The 22,877-nt window shown below is 48.7% G+C and overlaps 1 protein-coding gene across 8 annotated transcripts in view; it reads left to right on the plus strand.

The window, feature by feature from the left end:
* The window catches only part of LOC111848433 (calcium/calmodulin-dependent protein kinase type II subunit gamma-like), a 38,498-nt gene extending 15,629 nt beyond the window's left edge, over positions 1-22,869 (plus strand). The window contains exons 5-22 of one of the 8 annotated variants that reach the window (XM_072703543.1): positions 13-78; positions 1,740-1,812; positions 3,316-3,418; positions 4,396-4,479; positions 4,577-4,671; positions 5,001-5,123; positions 5,784-5,867; positions 6,092-6,134; positions 6,941-7,003; positions 9,346-9,386; positions 13,954-14,025; positions 15,248-15,292; positions 15,566-15,620; positions 16,349-16,435; positions 18,792-18,867; positions 18,947-19,041; positions 19,187-19,435; positions 19,879-22,869. In XM_072703543.1, coding sequence (XP_072559644.1) covers positions 13-78; positions 1,740-1,812; positions 3,316-3,418; positions 4,396-4,479; positions 4,577-4,671; positions 5,001-5,123; positions 5,784-5,867; positions 6,092-6,134; positions 6,941-7,003; positions 9,346-9,386; positions 13,954-14,025; positions 15,248-15,292; positions 15,566-15,620; positions 16,349-16,435; positions 18,792-18,867; positions 18,947-19,041; positions 19,187-19,419 — 1,438 coding nt within the window. In that variant the 3' untranslated portion in view covers positions 19,420-19,435; positions 19,879-22,869. The remainder of the gene's footprint in view (positions 1-12; positions 79-1,739; positions 1,813-3,315; positions 3,419-4,395; positions 4,480-4,576; positions 4,672-5,000; positions 5,124-5,783; positions 5,868-6,091; positions 6,135-6,940; positions 7,004-9,345; positions 9,387-13,953; positions 14,026-15,247; positions 15,293-15,565; positions 15,621-16,348; positions 16,436-18,791; positions 18,868-18,946; positions 19,042-19,186; positions 19,436-19,878) is intronic. The other 7 variants (XM_072703546.1, XM_072703545.1, XM_072703544.1 and 4 more) reach the window with 7 other exon arrangements.
* The last annotated feature ends 8 nt before the right edge of the window (positions 22,870-22,877 follow it).

Here is a 22,877-nt window from a genome sequence, read left to right on the forward strand (position 1 = left end):
GCCTGTCTTCAGTGTCACTGGCGGTGAGCTGTTTGAGGACATTGTGGCCCGAGAGTACTACAGCGAGGCTGATGCCAGGTGCGTAAACCCTCCCCCGCCGCTCGGACTCCGCAGCGGTAACCTGGCGGCCTGCGGGCATTCACACACACGTGTACACGCATGCATACACACATGTACACGCATGCAGACACACATGTACACGCATGCAGACACATGCATGCCGCTAAATATGGTTTGCCTAGAGAACAGCCATGCACACACACACAGAACACTGACACACACACACACATATACGCAGAACACTGACACACACACACATATACGCAGAACACTGACACACACACACACACATACGCAGAACACTGACACACACACACACACACAGAGAACACTGACACACACACACATGCAGAACACTGACACACACACACACACACAGAACACTGACACACACACACAGAACACTGACACACACACACAGAACACTGACACACACACACACACACACGCGCGCAGTGCCCCGGGACCTGGCTCACAGCGAGGGACAGCAAAGCAGCGCAGAAGCAGGTCAGCTGGCCCACAGCCTCTGAGTGTTACTTCCTGCATTAGAGACCTTCTCAGGAGACGGCAGCCACTGCGCTAATGCAGCATAACAGCTGGCGAAGGAGAAGTGGGAGGCCACAGACGGCTCTGAATAAAAAGCCGCCCAGGGCGGGGCCTGCAGCAGGGTCGGGTGGGGGGGCTTTGCCCGTGCTGAATGGTGCGTAGCTGCTGTTTGCTCAACTTTGGGTCCTTGCAACAATTTCACAATAAGGGCGATCAGTCAGCTTGGGCTGCCTTCCTGGACATGTCCTAACTGCTCTGATAAACAGCCGGGGGGGGGGGGGGGGGGTCGCTCCAGTGCGAGACATTAAGGGCGCCGGCCTGGGGGGGGGGAGAGCCCGCTGTCCCGAGCCGAGCACGATGCCACTGGAATGGAAGGCCAGGCTCTGAACTGGCCAAATTTGGACACAATAAATACTATTCTCCTCGTTCCTGACGGGGAACATGCGGGGCTATATTTAAGTTGCAGTTTTTCCCCTGGTTGCGGCCCCACCCTCCCCCGTTCGTCCTCTATTCCTCTCACCCCGTCATTATTCACCGAGCCTCCCCCCCCCAGCCTCCTGCGTCCCGCGTCCCGGTCTGCAGACTGAATGAGGCTGTCATGTTCCTCTCGCAGTGGGGTGGAGCTGGGTGCTTGCTGTCCTTTTTATTTATTTGTTAATGTGGCTTTTAAAAAGGGGAGCGAGAACAAGGCCCCCTTCCTTACTGTCGTCCTGAGGGCCTCAGCGGCCCCCTCCCCCATCGCCCCATTCCAGCGTCCTGTGACGTAACCGAGGCACACTCAGGGGGTGATTGTATAAATCACCAGCCAATGGCGGGCCGTGCGTGGCCAGGAGGGCGGGGCCACGCCGCTGTGTGCAGCCGTCTGCCCCGAGGTCAAACGTGTCCGAGCCGCGGCGACATGAAGCTCTGCTTCAGGCCCAGTTTGTTTACAGCCAGTGAGGTCATGACCCTTGGGAGCCAGGTGGTAAACGCATCGCGGGCGCTCGAACCGTGGCTGCTTTGCCGGGTAGATACGCTAGGCAGCTGGGGGGTGGGGGAGGGGGGGTGGTGGCGTTTACTGCCGTTCATTTGAAAAATCAGTGCCTGTTGTGGCTGCCAGTAAACAGTGGATCTCCTCCTGTCCCTCTGCGCAGCCAGTGTATCAATCAGATTCTGGAGAGCGTCAATCACATCCACCAGCATGACATCGTGCACAGGGACCTCAAGGTGAGCATCTGTCACCAAGACAACCTCACATCTCCATGGCAATGATGCTGCGTCATAATTTTCTGGCTCCTTCACTGGGGACTTGATTGCTCTGTGATTGTGGGCCTCCAGGCCTCTGTGTGCGTGTGTGAGTCTGCGTCTACTGTCTGTCTGGTGTCCCGTCATACAGACGAAACAAACTGGCACAGGGGCACTCAGTGTCCTCTTCTTCTGTTCTGCCCGTCATGCTGTGCAGGTCGCTCTCAAAGTTGTCTGAATGGACTGCGGTGCCCTCTAGTGTATGTTATCTGAACAACAAGGCTGCGACCCTCATTCTGAAGAGGGTATTTGCCAGTGATTCTATCTGCCATTCACACGTCTCTGTCCCAGTGTTAGGTGTTACCTTCCTGGATTGGCCTGTAACGCAGTGCAAAGTCCAGGGCGGGTAACTGACTGTGTCTCTGTAATGAAACATACAAAATGAGAAGTCTGGAAATTACCATTCAGAGAGAGCAACTGAGAAATGGAATTAATTTCTGAAACATGAAATGAAGAACAGGCTGTCGACACAGGGTGCTGGTTAGAGGCGCAGTGCGTAACGCCCCTGCCGCTCAGGGCTGAGGTGGTCAGCTGCAGTGCGCAGTGTGTAACACCCCTGCGCTCAGGGCTGAGGCAGTCAGCTGCAGTGCGCAGTGTGTAACGCCGCTGCCGCTCAGGGCTGAGGTGGTCAGCTGCAGTGCGCAGTGTGTAACACCCCTGCGCTCAGGGCTGAGGCAGTCAGCTGCAGTGCGCAGTGTGTAACGCCGCTGCCGCTCAGGGCTGAGGCGGTCAGCTGCAGTGCGCAGTGTGTAACGCCGCTGCCGCTCAGGGCTGAGGTGGTCAGCTGCAGTGCGCAGTGTGTAACGCCGCTGCCGCTCAGGGCTGAGGCGGTCAGCTGCAGTGCGCAGTGTGTAACGCCGCTGCCGCTCAGGGCTGAGGTGGTCAGCTGCAATGCGCAGTGTGTAACGCCGCTGCCGCTCAGGGCTGAGGCGGTCAGCTGCGATGCGCAGTGCTGCCCGGTGTGCATGTGGGCCTCAGCAAGGACAGTGATCTGACTATGCTGGTGATGGGGGTGTAGCTAGACGTTCTGGGCTCCCTGAGAAAATGTCTACCTGCCCCCCCCACCTCTCCCTACCACCACCCTGTTACGTATTCCAGGGCCTCTGGAAAGTGCTGGCCCCCCTAAATCTGCCAGGGTGTTCACACCCCTATTCTGCACCCCTGGTTATGGTGGCGATGATGGTGATGGTGATGGTGATGGTGGTGATGATAGTGGTGATGGTGATGATGATGGTGGTGATGATAGTGGTGATGGTGATGGTGGTGGTGATGATGATGATGGTGGCGATGGTGATGATGTAGGTGGTGTTACAATGTCATGGAGCTGCTGAGGGCTGTTAGTGTGCTGCTTGTGATCGCGTGGAACAAAAGTAACAGCATGCTTCTGACTACTCCACCCCCCCCCCCCCCATACCCTCACCCCAGCCAGAGAATTTACTCCTGGCCAGTAAGATGAAGGGGGCCGCAGTGAAGCTGGCAGACTTCGGCCTGGCAATTGAGGTGCAGGGGGATCAGCAGGCGTGGTTTGGTGAGTAAACACTCACAAATGGACACACACACAGGTTTGTAATTATAAGAACATAAGAACATAAGAAATTTACAAACGAGAGGAGGCCATTCGGCCCATCAAGCTCGTTTGGGGAGAACTTAGCTAATATCTCAGAGTTGTTAAAATCTTATCTAGCTCTGATTTAAAGGAACCCATGGTTTTAGCTTCCACTACAATAGCAGGAAGACTATTCCATACTCTGACTACACGCTGTGTAAAGAAGTGCTTCCTCAAATTTGTTTTAAAATGTTCTCCCGCTAATTTCCACTTATGGCCACGAGTTCTAGTATTTAGACTAATATTGAAATAGTCATTTGGCTGAACAGCATCCAGACCCGTTAGAATCTTATCTTATCTATATATTTGTGGGGACTCTCCATTCATTTCTATGGCCAAACCCTAATCCCAAGAATGACAGCCTTAAGCCCCACCCAGCCCTAACCTTAACCGCGAGTAAGCAAACGAAATACACGGCTTTGGCATTTTTAGTTTTTTGATTGCATTCATAGATCTTTGTGGGGACCTGAAAAATAACAGGTTTTTATCACATTGTGGGGAACATTTGGTATAACATTAACATAATCACACACACACACACACCGTTTCTTACATGCTTTTCTGTAAGTTCAGTTGAAGTAGGAAATACGCTCAGCTGTCTGCCTTTGACACTTTATAACATCTATTTGGAGTCTCATTACTCGTTAATGGTGGCGAAGCGCTCCGTTTGTTAGCCCTGGAGGGTTGCCCTTATTCCCCTGGTTTTAAGCCCTTCTCTAGGTGCCTGGGCAGAACCGGACCCCTCACTCCTCCTCCTCTATTCCGAGCTTTCGTTACTGCTGCAAAGCGCCATCTTTTCTTAACCTCAGCTGTTTATTCAGATGCTTGCTCCCCAACACCCTTCACTGATGCTTCCTGTAGCCTCTGCAGTTTCGTTAATGTCGCTTTTCCCTGCGCAGGTTTCGCAGGCACTCCTGGTTACCTCTCTCCAGAGGTCCTTAGGAAGGACCCATACGGGAAGCCTGTCGATATCTGGGCCTGTGGTGAGTCCTCCAGCCTAGGTGATGTGCATCCCAGCATGCCATGGGGGGGCAGAATTTAATGCTAGCCTCTCACTGCCCTCCTGCCCCCTCATTATAGGTGTGATCCTTTATATCCTGCTTGTGGGATATCCCCCTTTCTGGGATGAAGACCAACATAAACTCTACCAACAGATCAAAGCGGGTGCCTACGATGTGAGTATTCCTCTCTGATCGTGGGTTTGGCTGACACTGAGCTCTTCATTAGGTGTAGCTCCTGTATTCTGTAATCCGGAGGTTATGTGTGTGAATACATCCCAGAGGGTAGGTGGCACTGTCTTTACCCATTTGGAACATTATAGATGAGTGGAATGTCACAGATAAGTGGTTTTATATTTTCAGATGTCATGATCTACTACTGACTCAGCCACTTGTGTATATATATATATTTCAGTTTTTATAAATTAAGAAAAATGCCCCAGAGATATTAAAGTCTTTTCCTGTTGCCAGCCTCGACTTGCATCTCTGTTCCTCTCTGGCTTTAGTTCCCCTCCCCGGAGTGGGATACCGTTACCCCTGAGGCCAAAAACCTCATTAACCAGATGCTAACCATCAACCCGGCCAAAAGGATCACAGCTGAGCAGGCCCTCAAACACCCGTGGGTCTGTGTAAGTCGCTCCTCCCTTCTCCGTTTTGTCATATCCTTCCTCTTCCTGTTCCTTGCAGTTCTCCTTCATGTCTCCTTTCCCTCCTCTTCCTTCCCCTGCAGTTCTCCTTCCCATCTCATTTCCTCCCTCTTCCTGTCCCTTGCAGTTCCCTTTCCTGTCTCGTTTCCTTCCTGTTCCTGTCCCTTGCAGTTCTCCTTCCTGCATTGTTTCCTTCCTGTTCCTGTCCCTTGCAGTTCCCTTTCCTGTCTCGTTTCCTTCCTGTTCCTGTCCCTTGCAGTTCTCCTTCCTGCATTGTTTCCTTCCTGGTCCTGTCCCTTGCAGTTCTCTTTCCTGTCTCGTTTCCTTCCTGGTCCTGTCCCTTGCAGTTCCCTTTCCTGTCTCGTTTCCTTCCTGTTCCTGTCCCTTGCAGTTCTCCTTCCTGTCTCGTTTCCTTCCTGTTCCTGTCCCTTGCAGTTCTCCTTCCTGTCTCATTTCCTTCCTCTTTCTGGCACTTGCAGTTCTCCTTCCTCTGAAATTTTCCACCTCTTCTTACTCTGTCCTCCCAGTTTCAGGAAGTGAATTAATCCTACACGTCCCTCAATGTAAATGTTTCGGAGAGTCCACTCCCCCTGGCCCTCTGAGAGGTCCTCTCTGATGTTGGTAACCTTCTATCCCATGTAGCAACGCTCCACTGTGGCCTCCATGATGCACCGTCAAGAGACCGTTGAGTGCCTACGCAAGTTCAACGCCCGGAGGAAGCTGAAGGTACAGACTTGTGTGCATCTTTTTAGGTCCTCAGTTAGTAACAGGAGGGCGACCTGAAACTGGTGGGGGCTATGACACCACCCCTACTTTTAAAGAACCAAAGATGTTTATGTCACCCATGTTGAAGAGGTTGCTGGTCTCTGATCGCATGTTACTATTGCTCTTCTACGTGAATCATGCATTGAGCTCAAAAAACATGCGGCTTCCCGTGTCCTTTGTTCCAGGGAGCCATTCTCACCACCATGCTGGTGTCCAGAAACTTCTCAGGTGAGTGAAACGCCCACAGATGACAGCGTGTGCCCAGGTGTGCCCATGTTGGCAAGAAGCCCGCTGCCCACTTTCAGAGGACGGTTCGCAGTGCCGCTCTGCCCGGCTCGTTGAGTTTACTCCAGATTAAGGTGACGACTCCTTGTGGTCACAGAAAGAATCTGCTGCTCTGTAATGCATTTATAAATGTTTGATAAAGTTAAAGGATTTTAAAAATAAATCTGAACTATTGTAAACCCGAATGCTTAAAACAGTACAAGCACTTCCCGTGGTTCAAACAAAGCGACAGGTGACTAGTTGGGCCTTTGATCTCTGCACCTTCAGCTACTTTAGTCAGAAACAGAATTGAATCTAGTGAGTGAAGTTTGCTCGCCTGAACTCTTTGTTTAATAATTGTTGTGTTAGTACAGTACAGAGTGTGGTTGTGATAATTACATGTATTGGTGTGTTTTTTCCCCCTTCTCATTAAACAATCTGCGTGTCTGTGAGTATACCCAACCCCCCCTAAGCCCCCACCCCAGCCACGGCAACCATCTGTAGACAGTCGCCTGAACTGTGAACTACATCCTTTATGATCGTTTGATTTCCTTTGTGAATGAAGAGTGAATGTCTATCTATGAGGTCGACTTTGGAGGGTGATTCAGACCCACTTTTGGGTTTCTCAGATTTTTACTTGATTCTGGCTTGAGTGGCAGACATACGGTTTCCCACGCGGGTGTCCAGACCGCCCCCTTGTGGTCACCGTCCTACCGCGTGTCTCGCATAGCCGTTTGCCCCATTCAACCCAGCGCCTCTCTGTTCAATAGTGGGCCGGCAGCATACCAGCCCTGCTGCTGCCACCACCAGCACTGCCGCGCTGGCACAGGAAGGTACGTCCCGAGTGCCACGTGAGCAGCCCACCCTCTGCCCCACCAGCATGCCACCTAGGCAGCGTGCCCCCAACCCACCGTAGGGCCAAAGCAGAGCATCGCAGGCTATCAGGCCAATCACAGCACATCACATGACACATCATTTGTGCTAATGTTGGTCACATGACTTATGTGCTAATGTTAGTCACATGATACTTATCACATGTGCTTTACGGAGGGCTACGAAAATGATTCCAGGAATGTCTTATGAGGAGAGGTTACCTGAGTTGAATCTGTTTAGCCTTGAGCAAAGGAGACTAAGGGGGGGACATGATCCAGGTCTATAAGATTCTAACGGGTCTGGATGCTCTTCAGCCAAATGGCTACTTCAATATTAGTTTAAATACTAGAACTCGCGGTCATAAGTAGAAATTAGCAGGAGAACATTTTAAAGCAAATTTGAGGAAGCACTTCTTTACACAGCGTGTAGTTAGAGTATGGAATAGTCTTCCTGCTAGTGTAGCGGAAGCTAAAACCCTGGGTTCCTTTAAATCAGAGCTAGATAAGATTTTAACAGCTATTAGTTAAGTTCTCCCCAAACGAGCTTGATGGGCCGAATGGCCTCCTCTCGTTTGTAAATTTCTAATGTTCTTATGTTATGTAATGTTAGTCACATGAATCATGTGCCAGTGTTGGTCACATGACACTTATCATATGTGCTATATTGGCCATATGATACTTATCACATGTGCTAATGTTGATCACATGACACTTATTACAGGTGCTGATGTAAATATACACAGTCAGGTGTAACCTGTGCGTTGGTGAGCGCAGTTTAGAGTTTAGTTTAGCTCGATAGTTTAATTCCAAATAGGCCTCCCAAGTTATTTTTAAATGGTGCCTTTGAAAAGATGCCTAGAGCCCATTCAGGTTAGCTGTTACTATAAACCCGCGCTCTAGATGGCCATCTCTGTATGGGGTCTGGGTCAGCCACGTGGGGCTCGGGTTCGATTCAGAGATTGGCAGGAGTGGGGTTGGCTTGCTGCCTTCCTCAGCCTGGGGGTCACATGACAGAGGTCAGAGGTCAGCCCACTGGCGTGGAATAAGCCCCCTCGCGGACAGACGGAAGGTGCTGTTTTCACCCCACTCCTCAACCCCCTCCCCATCCCCCCCGCCGGACCCCCAACATGGTTATAATTCAGCTTCAGCTACAGAACACCACTGCAGTGGGTTAGAGTCACTGTGGAAAAGCCTCTGCCTGTAGGTGGCAGTGAAGAGCGCCCCCTCATCATGCCCCGGACTCATTGCATCTCAGGCAGGCTTGGGGCTTAGCGCTGGGCAAGAGTGCTGTCTTTGTTTTTAATATGCTTCACTTTTCTATTCGTGAATTATTTCTAAAAGGAAACAATGTTCCTTTTTTGCACTCATCAGCATGTGGGCTTTCTGTCATGGCCAGCGGAGTTCTTGCAGCGCGTTGTGGTCGTGTTTAATTCCCGCTTACTATATTCACAGACAGGGGAATCAGTAGTAAGACAGCAGCTTGTCTAATCCCTCCTTGGGTGTGTTCACCTGAGACAGATGCATTCTGGGAGGTGTAGTTATTGCATGCCAAACCTTTGGTCACACTCTACCCCGCCCCCCTCATCCTATTGGCTGCACCCCCATCCGTATTCTGATGAACCTCTGCTTCTGATGTGCTATTGATGTTTTTTTTTTTATATATTTCTTTTTTTGCCATCCTTTCATCCCTTTTTGATGGAAGGTAAGGGAATGCTGTAGAACTGCTTATTGGGAAGTTGATTTTGTGTGTGTGTGCGTCTGTCTATTTCTGTCTGTATGTCTTTTGCGCGTGTGTGTGTGTGTGTGTATGTGTGTGCGCGAGTGGGTTTACCTATCCTTATGGGGACATAATGTCCCCATAACGTGATAAATATCTGTTTTTTTTCCTTATGGGGACCGGTTTCCTGGTCCCCATAAGGGAAAACTCTATTTTATAAAAATCGGTGACTGCTATGAAAAAACTAAAAAATGCAAAAACTCTTGTATTTTGTTTGGTTACTTATGGTTATAGTTAGGGCAGGGTAGGGGTTAAGGTTGTCATAGTTAGCGTTAGCATTTTCCCATTGAAATGAATGAGCGGTCCCCATAAGGATATGTATACCCTACATGTGCGTGTGTGTGCCATCCTGTAGATGTTTTTAATTCACACGTCGTGGGGTCTTTTTAAAAAGTTTAAAAAAGTGATTGAAACATAAGCCTAATACTTGCCAGCCTATTCATTGTTGTTTTATTCATTTTGCATTTTGATTTTGAATCGGAGCCTCTTGTACAGTGCAGTGCTTACCTGTTCTCTTCATCTGCAGCTTGCAAAAGCTTACTCAACAAGAAATCGGAGGGAGTCAAGGTAAGCATACAAGTATCTGAATACAAGTTGTTGCCAGTTATAGAAATCAAGCACAGCTAAGTAGATAAAGCGCTTCCCACAAAGCAATAGAATAGAGTTCATATATCCAGATAGGATTTTTTTAGAATACGCTCTTACTTGACATTTATTCTGATGATATGATGAATTAATTTATGCATAGTGGGCCACTTCCTTTTCTCAGGGTCACTAGATCCATCCCTCCTGTCTCACAGTGACCAATCGGGCGCCTTTGCGCCGCCCCTCCTGTCAGTGACCAATCGAGTGCCTTTGCTCCGCCCCTCCTGTCTCTCAGTGACCAATCGAATGCCTTTGCTCCGCCCCTCCTGTATCTGTGACCAATCGAGCGCCTTTGCTCCGCCCCTCCTGTCTCACAGTGACCAATCAAGCGCCTTTGCTATGCCCCTCCTATCTCAGTGACCAATCCAGCGCCTTTGCTCCGCCTCTCCTGTCTCACAGTGACCAATCGAGAGCCTTTGCTATGCCCCTCCTATCTCACAGTGACCAATCGAGCGCCTTTGCTCTGCCCCTCCTGTCTCTCAGTGACCAATCGAGCGCCTTTGCTCTGCCCCTCCTGTCTCTCAGTGACCAATCGAGCGCCTTTGCTCCGCCCCTCCTGTCTCACATTGACCAATCGAGCGCTTGTTTGCTGGTGGCCACAGTATCTCCTCTCGTCTTTGTGCCCAGCTGTGGTCCCTAAGCCTCTGTGTTTTTCCTCTTCAGAGCCTGATATCCAGCCCAAAATGAAAGCATTGACTTTTCTCCAGTGTTTTAGGTTTGTTATAGGTTTGCGCCTTGACATGTTGAGTGGTCTCACGTTGGTTTGCGTTACTGCGATGGCTGCTGAGCAGTTGAGAAATCAAAACATGGGAAATGAGACGTTTCTGCACGAAGCTCTTGGGTTCGGGAGGATCTCTACACTACAGATTCACTTGGGGTTGTTCTTGGGGAATCTATAAATTTTTGTTCCCTTTTCTGGATTTTAGCTGAACTTAGATGTCCTAATTTTTCTGATGTAGGTTTTGCTTTAACCCACGTATTCATCTTCAGCAAAGGCTGGGGGCTGCAGGACGGGTCACAGCCTTAATAGATGTGTTTCCAGCATTATGAGAACAATGTAGGCCACACAGCTACGTGCCGGGGGCTAAAGTGACGTGTCGGAAATTTTGTTGAAGCTCTGGGACTCTGGGACAGTGCTTCATGACGGTGACGATAGTCCTGGGGTGGGTGTGGCTTGGTGTGGGTCACTGTTAACTAGGTTTGGTTTGTTTGAAATACGAAGGACTTATTTTGATGTTATAGCTGTTGAGCTGGACCCACAAGTGAATCACTCGGTCGTAACGAATTCTGCTGGGTTATTTTGGCGAGCTGGCCGCCCCACTCGTGCTCGAGCCGTCGGAGCCGACGTGTTATCCCCATTTTCCATGCGATTCCGACCCCTTTCCCGAGTGTGGGGCCCCCTTCCCACTCAGCCTCCTCCTGTAATCTGCATGCTTATTTCTGCTTCCATTTCGTCTGCTGGCAATAGGGAGTCCAGCTCCTGTATTTCAGTCATGGTGAGATCTGCACGTCTCTGTTTTAATCTCTTGATGAAATGAGGGAGTTGGTCTTGTTGTTGGGAATCCGCTGCTTTTCAGCCCCCCCCCACCCACTCCCGCATGCACAGGCACGTTTGCAGACTTCATGCCCCCTCACGCACATTTTTCTGTCTCTCGATTTCTTCCCTTTGATCTGTTGATGATCACCCCCCCCCCCACTCCACACAGACGCCTGTGAGAATCAGACCCTGTCCCCCGCCCCCCTTGATGCTCACATATCCAGTAAACTGAAGCCCCCAGACCAGGACGCTGGAGAATTTGTGTGTAATGGTTTGTTGGCCTGATACCCTGTGAACTTTACTGAATGAATGAGATACACGTTGAACAGTGATGAGGAAACGTTACGTTCAGTCGGGCAGCTCTGCTCCTAAGCTGACCTCTTTTTCTGAACACTTAATTAATTTTCCCATTTTAATTCTGACAAATTGTTTTATGTTTTTTTTTTTTTTTAATATTTTAATTTCATTATTTTTACCAAGAGCCACTACATTTTCCACCCTCACAATAACAAAAAAATCTCCCTCGGTTTTTTTTGTCTCCAGCCAAGAATTGCTTGCAGTAACAAAGCAAATATTAATGCAGGAATAGCAGAGTCCTGATGACAGGTGTGTGAAGCGTTATGCGCTCCCCCTAGTGGCCAGAGACGGACCCGCATGGCCTGAAGTTGCTGTGTCCTGGGCAGATACAGGGGGCTCTGACACAGGGGAGTGGAGGAAAGCGCTCAGGAGGAGGTTCTCAGTAGTCCTGAAAGCATCTGTATGTACCTCTATTCACACGCCGTTCTCAGGCGGCTGGTGGAGACCACATGTCAGGGGGACGTGGCTCCGGGTTCCTGCTGCTGGCGGCCATTAAAAAGGCCCCAGAGTGGCAGGCGGCTGCAGCGCGGCCAAACTGGGGCTGGTCGCTCGCCGCTGCTCCCTCGCCGCTGCTCCCTCGCCCCTGGTCGCTCACTGCGCTTCTTGTCTGGATTTTGCTAAATAAGTAGGGCCTAAAGGAGCGAGACATGCGTCACTTCCTCCTCCCCCCCCCCCATCCCCCCCCCCCCCCGTCTCTCTGGTCTCGCAGTTCCTGGTGCTCCTTAAAGGCCGCAGATAGACTGACTGCGGGTCTCTCTGGCTTAGATGACGTGATGCTGCCCCCTGGTGGGTGGCCTGTGGCTATAAGACCAGACCCAGAGCTCCTCTGCTGTAAACATGACTGCCTCGTTACATCTTTATTTATAGCACTATTCAGCTCGAAGTGCTTCGCATGTGAGGCTGAAATAAAACCAAAGACAAGGAAGCAACTAACAGGTCATTGAAATTCTAGAAGGATGAAATATCTCTGTAAAGCAGTGTGACATGAGAGGGTTTTGGGGAGCTGTCATTCACTGTGGCTGATAAGTACGTCCAGTGCTGTCAGGGTTAAAAAGCACTGCAGAAATCTCGCTGATGGTCGACCATCCATTTATTCATCACCAAAAACGATTTCAGTAATATATGGCTTATGGTTCTTAGCAACTTAACAATTAATACATTAATTTATTAATTTAACAATGATGTCTTCAGACAGTATGCCTGCTTTATTATAAATACACATTAAATGGACTAACAACTAATCTGAGCAAATGAAGAGCTCAGCTAGAAGAGCGTCAGCGGTGACCCCCCCCGCCAGACGTGACACTGTTCGTCTCCCCAGCTGCACTGCAGGCTGCCCTCGGCCCTTTAGCTTAGCTGCCCTTGGCCCTTTAGCTTAGCTGCCCTCGGCCCTTTAACTTAGCTGCCCTCGGCCCTTTAGCTTAGCTGCCCTCGGCCCTTTAGCTTAGCTGCCCTCGGCCCTTTAACTTAGCTGCCCTCGGCCCTTTAGCTTAGCTGCCCTTGGCCCTTTAGCTTAGCTGCCCTCGGCCCTTTAACTTAGCTGCCCTCGGCCCTTTAGCTTAGCTGCCCTCGGCCCTTTAGCTTAGCTGCCCTCGGCCCTTTAACTTAGCTGCCCTCGGCCCTTTAGCTTAGCTGCCCTCGGCCCTTTAGCTTAGCTGCCCTCGGCCCTTTAGCTTAGCTGCCCTCGGCCTGGCAGGATGTCCCCTAACCCTTGTCATTTTTTTTTCTTCTGACTGTTTAAGACTTTGTCACCTTGTCATCTTGCATGGCTAATGTACAGAGTCCCGGAACGTCAACAATTCAGCAGAAATCAAATCAAATGAAACAGTAGTGTTTTTTGCAAGAGTTCTACCTTGTGGCCAATTAAAATACGGTTTATTACCCCCCCCCCCCCCCGGGTGCAGGAGCTGTTCCTGGTACGTCGTGTCGCTAGGTGATACTCGTTTCGTTCTTCTTTCATTCTTTCCTGTGCTTTAATACGTCTGCTGTCCCAGAGTACTACATTTAGGGGTTCTGTCCCACATTAGTATTCAGTAATAATTTGGTAGAATTTATAGTACATGGGGATTCTATTCTGTGTGAAATTTGTTGTTACGGAGGCCTACAGTCCACGCAAATAAGAAATTACGGCATCTGTAAGAAACATTCGGACTTGTGAAACGGCTTTAAAATGTGTTCATTTTATTACAGTATCTTACATTATACATACATCTTTTACATTATATTACGGGAGGTTTAGATTAGAACTTCCCTCCCACACACACATTCCTGTGCCTGAGCCAAAGTTAAAGTCTGGCCTGCTAGCTGAGGAGGCGCTGAGGAGGCGCTGAGGCCCGCTCCAGCTGCCCTCGGGATGCTCTGCGTGGGGGTCGTGCAGTGCAGTGCAGTGCAGACGCTGTAGAAACATTCCAAAGGGAATGCGAGCGTCACCGAGGAGCTGGAGAAACGGGAAACGGATTTTTAGAATGAGGGCACTGAGGATCCTTGCCATCACGGTCTGTCATGGACGTGTGAAGGTTCAGGTTCCAGCCTTGGCCTGCGTTGTGTTCTAACAGTGAGATCATTCTCTGCTTTCTGTTCTTCTGTTTCATCCAGCCGCAATCAAACAACAACAAAAACAATGTTGTGGGCGGCAACAAAGACAGCAGCTCTTCATCTGTCCCAATGGTACCTCCTCTGAACTTCCTTTGTTTATTGCATCTGTCCATCGCCGTTGTGGCTTTGCTTTGGGTTTGAATTGTCCTTTTGCCTTTCCACTCTGTTCTGTTTGGCCCAACCTGCTTTCCGTGTCTCTTCAGTCATATTACCCAGTCGAGTAAAGCGGATGCATCCACAGCTGGCTCCTGTTTTACGCACAACCCCCCTCCAAAATGTTTGTCTGTCCCCCTTTCGTTTTTGTGGTTTGTTTTTTGAATGAAGCTTCTCGTTAGACCTTGTGAGGGTAGGCATGTGCTTTGCCCCCAAATATTGATGGGTTCTGGAGTCGCCTGAGATGTAATTTCTCGTGACTTTCAATATTAATTCTGGAATTATTGGCTTATTTTGTTAAGGGTTTGACCATATTAGACCTCCTTGGTCATCTGATGAAAAAAAAAAAAAAAGGTTCTGAAGTTCACAGTAGGCGGGTTAATTAAACATTAACCCATTAATTCCTGTAGGATTAAATTTCTCATTGGCTTGACACAACGTGGTAGTCTGAGGAAATGTAAGATGGGAGCCAGAATTACTAGGAAACATCTGTGAGAAGATGCAGCCTCCATGTAAATGAGAAGTAATGCAGCTTCTGAGAAGCCCTCTGGAATGTCGAGGCAGAGCGGTTCACACGGCCGAGATCTTGACGATTAATGATGAGTACGAGGTTTGGTGTGGCAGGGAGACTGGCCTGCATGGGCTTGCTGAGTGTGCATCTTTGGGTCCGGTCCTGTCTCGGCCCGGTTGGTGTGGTATGGCTGTGGTTGGCTGAGAAGGGGGCACCGCTCACTTGATAGCGATATGATCCCCTTTTGAGTGGGTGTTGGACAAAGGTGCCGGCCTGGACCCCTGCCCCCCCCAGCCATCCTTGCCTTTTATTTTTCGTCTCACCATGCTCACATTCCTTAGCCGTTTAGTCCCCATAACTTTCTGTGCTCGTCCATTTGCACTGGCTGAATCCTCCATTGTTAACTGACATGTTACCATCTCCACTTGTACTTGACATCTTGTTTTCGACCCTACATTTGCTGTATTTTTCTGACCCCACAAGATGGCGCTGTTGCTTTGTTTTCGGACGTGCTTTGTACCCTTTTTTGAGCAGAGAGCACCATTTAGTGGGGTCACAAAATGCAGCAAGTCATCAATGAGGCGTCATTTCGTCCATCACCACTAAACTCTCTCCCCCTACCTCCTCCAGGAGCCTCAAACCACTGTTGTTCACAACCCTGCTGATAGTGTCAAGGTAGGCCTTCACTTCACTCTCTCCTGTTCCCTTGGCTGTATTTGTTCCTTTTCCCATCGCAAATGAGATGTTCTGGTTGGCCCAGATGCCCAGGGCTGAAAGGGCTGATACTTTCATTGACACTTGTAAAGATGCTTCTCGCAGAACTTGGTGCCCCGCTTTGTGAGTATTGCTGACGCATTCTCTCTGTGTGTGTCTCTGTTTGCCTGTCGTGTCTTTATGTTCCCTCTCTCTGTATTTTCTTGCTTTTCGTTTTTGTTCCCTCTTTCTCAGGGCTCCACCGAGAGCTCCAACACCACAGAAGAGGAGGAGATGAAAGCTAGCAAAGGTACTTTCTTGCCACGATGGGCCTGCTCTGCATGTCTCTGGGCCTGCCCTCCATGTCTCTGGGCCTGCCCTCCATGAGGTTTTGATCCCTGTGCTGTTAGCCTGGTCCTGGGCCTGCCCTCCATGTCTCTGGGCCTGCCCTCCATGAGGTTTTGATCCCTGTGCTGTTAGCCTGGTCCTGGGCCTGCCCTCCATGTCTCTGGGCCTGCCCTCCATGTCTGTGGGCCTGCCCTCCATGAGGTTTTGATCCCTGTGCTGTTAGCCTGGTCCTGGGCCTGCCGGTGGGGCTGGGAACACTGATGTGGCACGGTCCTGTTCTCCCTCGGCTCGAGATGCTGATGCTGCCGTCATGCTCTTCCTGTAGCCTAAGTCTGGTCTTATAGCAAAGGGCACTCAGGCTTATGTGGCCATGAGCCGAAAAGAGACGAAGAAAAGACATTCAGTCAGCACATAACAGGATAAGAGGAAACAGAAAATGCATGTGCCGACACAGGACTCCATCATTTTGAGATATAATTTGTGTAGTAAGAAGTGTATGTACTTCAATATTTTGAATGTTAATTTTGACTCTTAGTTTCGTACCGATGTGTTCTTGCATCCACATTTTGATGTAATGTTTCACTTGTAACTATAACCATTGAGATCAAATGGAGTTGAAGGGGGAACGGCTCCAGTGTGCCTGTCCCGCCTCCCAGCTGCACTTTCTCTCTCCTGATTGGGTGGTTGCAGTGTCGGGGCACGGGGCCAGCTGCGACAGTGCCGTGATGAGCCAGTGCAGCGCCACTGAAGAGCCGCCAATGCAGCGTCTGCTGGCCAGTAAGCCCCGCCCGCCGGTCACTCCTTAGCCGACTGTGATTGGCCATCTCCTGGATGATGTTCTGCCCCTTCCTGCTTTTCTGCTTCTTCACATCGGGGCTCCCAGTTCTTGTCGTCCCTTTGGATCCTGGGCTGTGCTCCCTGTTAACCCGTGTACTGGATGTTCTCCTGCTGCTCTGCCGTTCATCTCTACCTCCAGGCTTCTCATTTTCTCCGTACTTTCCGGAGAACTGGAGCGTATTCCTCCTGCATACCCCGGCCAGTGACAGCACTACTCTGCACCTTCCCCTCCTGTAGATACCTCCTTACAGTCTCTTCTCAGTGCACGTGCTACTCGGCACTGGACTGAAAGCTGACCCTTCTCCTATGGATAGACATATCACTTGGGAAAAGGTTCTTCTCTTCACCATTCCTCTTCCTTGTCCCCCAGCCTAGTCTAAGGTGCTGTTCACCTGCAGTAGCTCTCCCTGCCTTCTGTGTGACCATGGCGGTTGGCCTCATCCTTGTCATACCTCCACGCCGCCACATTAGTGGGGTATGGTTACTGCCATGCCTCCCGCTCCCCCACTTCCTGTTTTTCTCTGGTCTCCGCTTCTCATAAAGCACTCTTGCCCTCAGTGGATTTCCGTGTGTGTTTGTGGGACAGTCAGGACAGAAAAAGGTAAATCTGTGGGGGCCCTCTGGGTGTTTAACGGCTCTGTGATCTCCTCACCGGCTCTGCCTGCCGAGGGCCCGTGGGTCTCCCTGCACACACAGATGTTCTGCCACGTCAGGCTCCCTGGCAGCCGCTGTGACTGCTCTGCTTTGTTTGCCTGCCCCTTGTGAACCTGGTGCATGTCCAGTGTAGCTGTTTTGAAGGCTGTTATCTGTTAATCGGCTGTTTTATGTGGGATTCCGTGAATGACTTGTTTGTCTGTCCTGTGGCTTGTGGTCTTGTGTGTCCTTGTTCATTACTTACAACTGACCCTTTGCATGATGTACAGGACATTCATCCACAGTTGAAGCATGTCCCCACAATCTGCTAGCTCGGGACAGTACTGTACGTCAGTGTGAACACTGTGCACTTTCTGCACCTTTCACTTTGTCGTGTACTCATAACCCTCATAATCACATACTCAGCCTCTCATAGGTACTTAACACGCTATAAAAGTCAGTAAAGGGAAACTACTGAACATTTAAAAACCAAACATTTAAGAAGGTGGAAACCTAGAACTTGTGAACATTCCACTGACACTGGGACAGTAGAACATGTGAGCATTCCACCGACACTGGGACAGTAAAACGTGTGAACAATCCACCGACACTGGGACAGTAAAACGTGTGAACATTCCACCCACACTGGGATAGTAGAACGTGTGAGCATTCCACCAACACTGGGACAGTAGAACGTGTGAACAATCCACCGACACTGGGACAGTAAAACGTGTGAACAATCCACCGACACTGGGACAGTAAAACGTGTGAACATTCCACCGACACTGGGACAGTAGAACATGTGAACATTCCACCGACACTGGGACAGTAGAACATGTGAACATTCCACCAAGTTTGACATTGATGATAGGAAATGATAGTGAAGGGAAGTATGTTTTGATATTAAGAGGTATGGATTGGTTTGCATTAACTGATTGAGTTTGGCGCTTTATACCTATTCTTTGATCCATCTCTTTCTCCTCCCTCAGGAAAAAAAAATCACTGTTGAAAATTCACAGTATAACTGTAAACTTGTTTGCCCGTTTTGTGAATCGATACACTTTTTATGGTTCTACTGTGAAATCTATAGTTCAACTGTAAGCTTTCTGACTGTGAAGTTCACCAGTTTACAGTTAAGCTGTGGACAGTTCAAGGTTCTACTGTGAACTACTTTACAGTCAAACTGTTAATTTCACAGTGTCACGATTCATGGTTCTCCTGTGAATGTTAGTCAGATTCACTATCAATTTAACAATCCCAGTAAAAGTGAAACTTATTGTCCTGTTCATTAGTGCCTCCTACACCATGACTTAAAACTTACTGCACAACATTACCATTAACTCTTCCATGGTGGAAATGATAAAAGTTCGTAGTAGATAGAAATATTCATAGTTGAACTGTAAACTTCATTGCCAGAATTATTAAATGCCAGAAGAGGTGATCATGAACTTCAAAATAAAACAAGAATTTGCACTTCTAATATGAAACATTCATGGTCAAACTGTAAACTTTGTAGTAGAACTATGGATGATTAAGGTTTAACTGTAAACTTCCCAGTTTTACTGTGAACTGTCACAGTGCATTTTTTCCGGGGTTTCCCACCCACTCTTGCTAATTTCCTCCCTCTTCCTTTCTCCACCAATTCCTCGCTCTGTATTTTCAGCTCGGAAGCAGGAGATCATCAAGATCACAGAACAGCTGATCGAGGCCATCAACAATGGAGACTTTGAAGCTTACACGTAAGCCGCACCCCTTGTCCCAATTCCCAGAATCTGTGGGGATCCGTTGCTGATGTCTTGTGTGTCCCTCCACCTTCAGGAGAATATGTGATCCTGGCCTGACCTCCTTCGAACCGGAAGCACTTGGGAACCTTGTGGAGGGAATGGACTTCCACAAATTCTACTTTGAGAATTGTAAGGCGCTCTTCTATTCTGGGTATTTTGTGCGGTATTATGACCGTATGCGTAATTCCTCATGATGTTTTTCCCGTTTTTGACATAGGAGTAATGTCTAGCTGGATGTATACGTGAGTGTGTGTGTGTGTGTGTGTGTTGACAGTGTTGAGTAAGAACAGCAAGCCGGTGCACACCACCATCCTGAACCCGCACGTGCACCTGATCGGCGAGGACGCGGCCTGCATCGCCTACATCCGCCTCACGCAGTACATCGACAGCCAGGGCCGGCCTCGCAGCTGCCAGTCGGAGGAGACGCGCGTCTGGCGTCGCCGCGACTCCAAGTGGCTCAACGTGCACTTCCACTGCTCTGGAGCACCATCTGCACCCCTCCAGTGAACTGCAGCAGGCCGAGGTGTGTGTGTAGATGTTTGAAATTCGTTGGTAGATGAGCCAGTACCTGCACAAAGGCACACGCATGCATGGACACCCACTGAAACACAGGGGTACAAGTTAAGGTTTATGCCACTGAAGGTGCATACACGGGTGTATTTGGTGTATGCTGTCAAGTGTGCATGTGTGCACACGTCTAATTCTGCGTACATGTGCACAAGTAGGCGGGTTTAAGTGAGGTCTGCCTGCAGGAAATTACTTGGTGGTAAAGCCAGTGGTGGTTTTTACCTCCAGTAAAACCATGTATTGACATGGGGCCCCCAAACTTTTTTTAAGTGGGGGCCCAGAAACAAGAAGCGTGTGGTAACCGGAACCAGAATCATGTGGTGTATCTCACTGGGATTTAATCCCTAAAATGACTCCTCCCTCCCCTTTCCCCGCTTCCCGCCCTTCTGTCTTGGGCAGCTTGCCTGATTTCTTAGGGAGGCTGGAGCATTTCGTCTCCAAAGTTGGATCGGCGCCCAAGACTGGTTGGAGATGACGTCTCAGCGTTAAACAAAAAAATTGAGGGTAACAAAGTAACAAAAAATATATATACAAATGTAGAAACCACCTGAGAGCAGCACCACTAATCCAGTGTAATCCTAGGCTAGTCAGACGGTGGGGGCCAGTTGCCGTGGCAGCTCGGCCTTGGGGGTCAGTGCATGCACCTGCTGCCCACAAGGGGGCGCCGAGTCGCCCCATTTTCACGGATCCAGCTTCCTTGCCCGTTTACAATGTCCAGAAGGTGTGTTAAAATATATCTTAAATTACGTTTATATATATGCATAAAATTACTATAATAATGATAATGAGTTGTGTAAGACAAACATTTGTGTAAGTAAACATAGGAGATGCAGAAAGTGAAGTTCAGACTGAAAGAGGAAAAAATGCACACAAACCTGAAATTTTTGAATGTACATTTCAGGCTTTGGACGCAACTCTTCACGTATGATAGGGTGTGTATTCTTAGACAAAATAAGTGAGTCTCAGAATTTAAAGCACCAAAGTCTAGACTTTAGGCATTTAAAAACATTTTAATGTTAGTTTTTTTCTTTGGAAGAGTGGGACAGATTTTTTCGTACTTGGCTGTGTGTTTCTCAAACTCTTGAGTTATTGTATTTCGGGGTTTTTTGTGTTTCCAGCAAAATAATTTTTAAAAGGGGGATATTTTTAATTTAAACTACATATTATGTATTTATGTATGTAGGCATGTGTATGTATGTGTATATACACACATGCAAGTATAGATGTTATGTAAATATAAGAGCGAAAAGTGAAATTTGAGTTCACTTTCAGGGTTTGAGAAAGGAGTTTTGTGTCTTTGTACTGTCTGTATGCTCTCTGAAAAATCATCCCTTCTGCTGCTTACTAGGCAAAAAATATATATGTACACAAATATGTGTGTGTGTGTGTATATATACATATATATTTTAAAAAAAAGGCACAAAGACTGAACTCTAAACCTCCGTTGGGTTGGGGTGTCTCACTGCACCAGCCCCCTCCCGGCCACACTTGAAGTTGCAGAATGCACACTGTGCTCCGTGCTTAGGACGGCGTTCGCAGCCCTTAGGGAGGTCGGGGTTCATTCGGGCCGCAGAGCGACTCTGACCATCGCTCGAGCTCTTTCTGTCCAGGCAGAGCTGCGCACAGCTCTCGTGCCGTCCCGCGCAGACCTTCATTTCCGAACCCCAAACTGATGCCGTTTTGGGCAATTTAAAGGGAGAGATTTTCCTTTTGTTTATTTTTTTAATGGCGCGAACTGTTTAGCACGCTCACTTTGAGACTCGATACTGTTACGTTCACTGTAGGTGGACCTTCTGCAATTTCAGGTTGGCCTTTCCCTGCGGGGGACTCGGGGAATGGGGGACTCTGGACCATTGATTTTCACCCCCCCCCCTCTCCGTCCGTCAGTCTGCCCCTTTGGGTGCTGTTGCTTTTGTTGTCCCGTGACATTTGTTTTGCCCAGTGTCTTCTATCGCTGACCCTGTAAGGCTGGTTAAGGACCGTACACTGTTCCTGCTCGGGGGGGAATGTGCTCCTGGTTACTTGTCACATGATCTGAGGTTTCACAGGGTGATTATTCAAATGTATGTTTCAAGCAAGTCCGTTGATTTTTATCGTTCCTGTTTGTGGTGGTTGTGGCAGTGGTGTTCTCGTGACGTCTCGTATATTTTTTTTCCTAAAAATAGTTGTGGAATTGGATAAGAAAGTTCAGACCCAGGGTATTTTGTAGGGAGGGAGTCAAACACACGCACACACACACACACACACACACAGATAGACAGAGTTACGGACACACACACACACGGAAACGGTACCCATGAATCTGTAGTATGGTTACAGATATCAAACGGCACAGTATACTGGCATGTGATCCGAGTGGGGGGGAGAGAGAGAGACACATATACATACACACACACACACAAGTTTGCACAGACTGCAAGCGGGGCTGTATATAAAGATGCCACAGCCAGCCAATCAGATATTCCACATCTTCCAGCAGGGTCTGCTGATTGGTTTAGCGGTATGTTTTTAATGTAGGCCTATGGGAGAGCATTTACAAACAGAGGTTGGTGGTGAGGGACAATTCCCCAAAACGAAGAACTTCTGCAACATCATTTTCTATAGATATATAAATTGTGACACTGTGCCCCCCCCCCACCTTGTTCTGCATTCTCGCGTCCCTGTGTAACTCGCTGTCCAGCTCGTCATATCACTGCCGTATCGCGACCCACGTGACGTACTCTGAAATGTCAGTATATCCCCTCCTGGACTTGATGTATGCTGTAGGAGCTGGCTGCCTCGTTCAGCCACACAGGGTTCATTGTTTGTATGTAGGCGTGCAAGGCCAAGGATTCTGCGTGTGGATGACAATTAGCTGTTGCAGTTCACTGCAGAGCCAATTGGGGGAACAAGAGACACTATTCGAGGGTAGTAAAGTACACAACTGGCAGTGCAGTGCCAGTGCTCAGCTTGTTTGCAGTGTACTCAATCTTGATTATTAGAAGCCACACAGATTATTAAGAAACAAAAAATTATATATGCAGTTTTACAAAAAGGAAGATATATGCATGTGAACTTTCTGGTTAAAACACTTAAAATCTATGTTAGTTGCATCTGAGGTAAATGAACTGGTCCATCTTAAGTGGGGAATCACCTTTTAAGAGAAATGGTGACAATGAGAGGCCTCTGCTTGGTATACTCCATCCTTATTAGCCAATCTGCTGCATTGTGACAGTGTATTATGGGCCAATTTCAATATATGCTGAGTTTTAAATTTGGATGCTGGATTTTGCATGATGACAATTTAAAAACATGAAGTAACAAAACTCAAGTGTTTGAATGTTAAGTCTTCATCATAAGTTTGTTATTACTGACTTGATCTGAAAAGTATTTAATAAAAATAACCTTTAATGCTCCTG

Source organism: Paramormyrops kingsleyae, chromosome 20, assembly GCF_048594095.1.
Source record: "Paramormyrops kingsleyae isolate MSU_618 chromosome 20, PKINGS_0.4, whole genome shotgun sequence".
Lineage (NCBI taxonomy): Eukaryota > Metazoa > Chordata > Actinopteri > Osteoglossiformes > Mormyridae > Paramormyrops > Paramormyrops kingsleyae.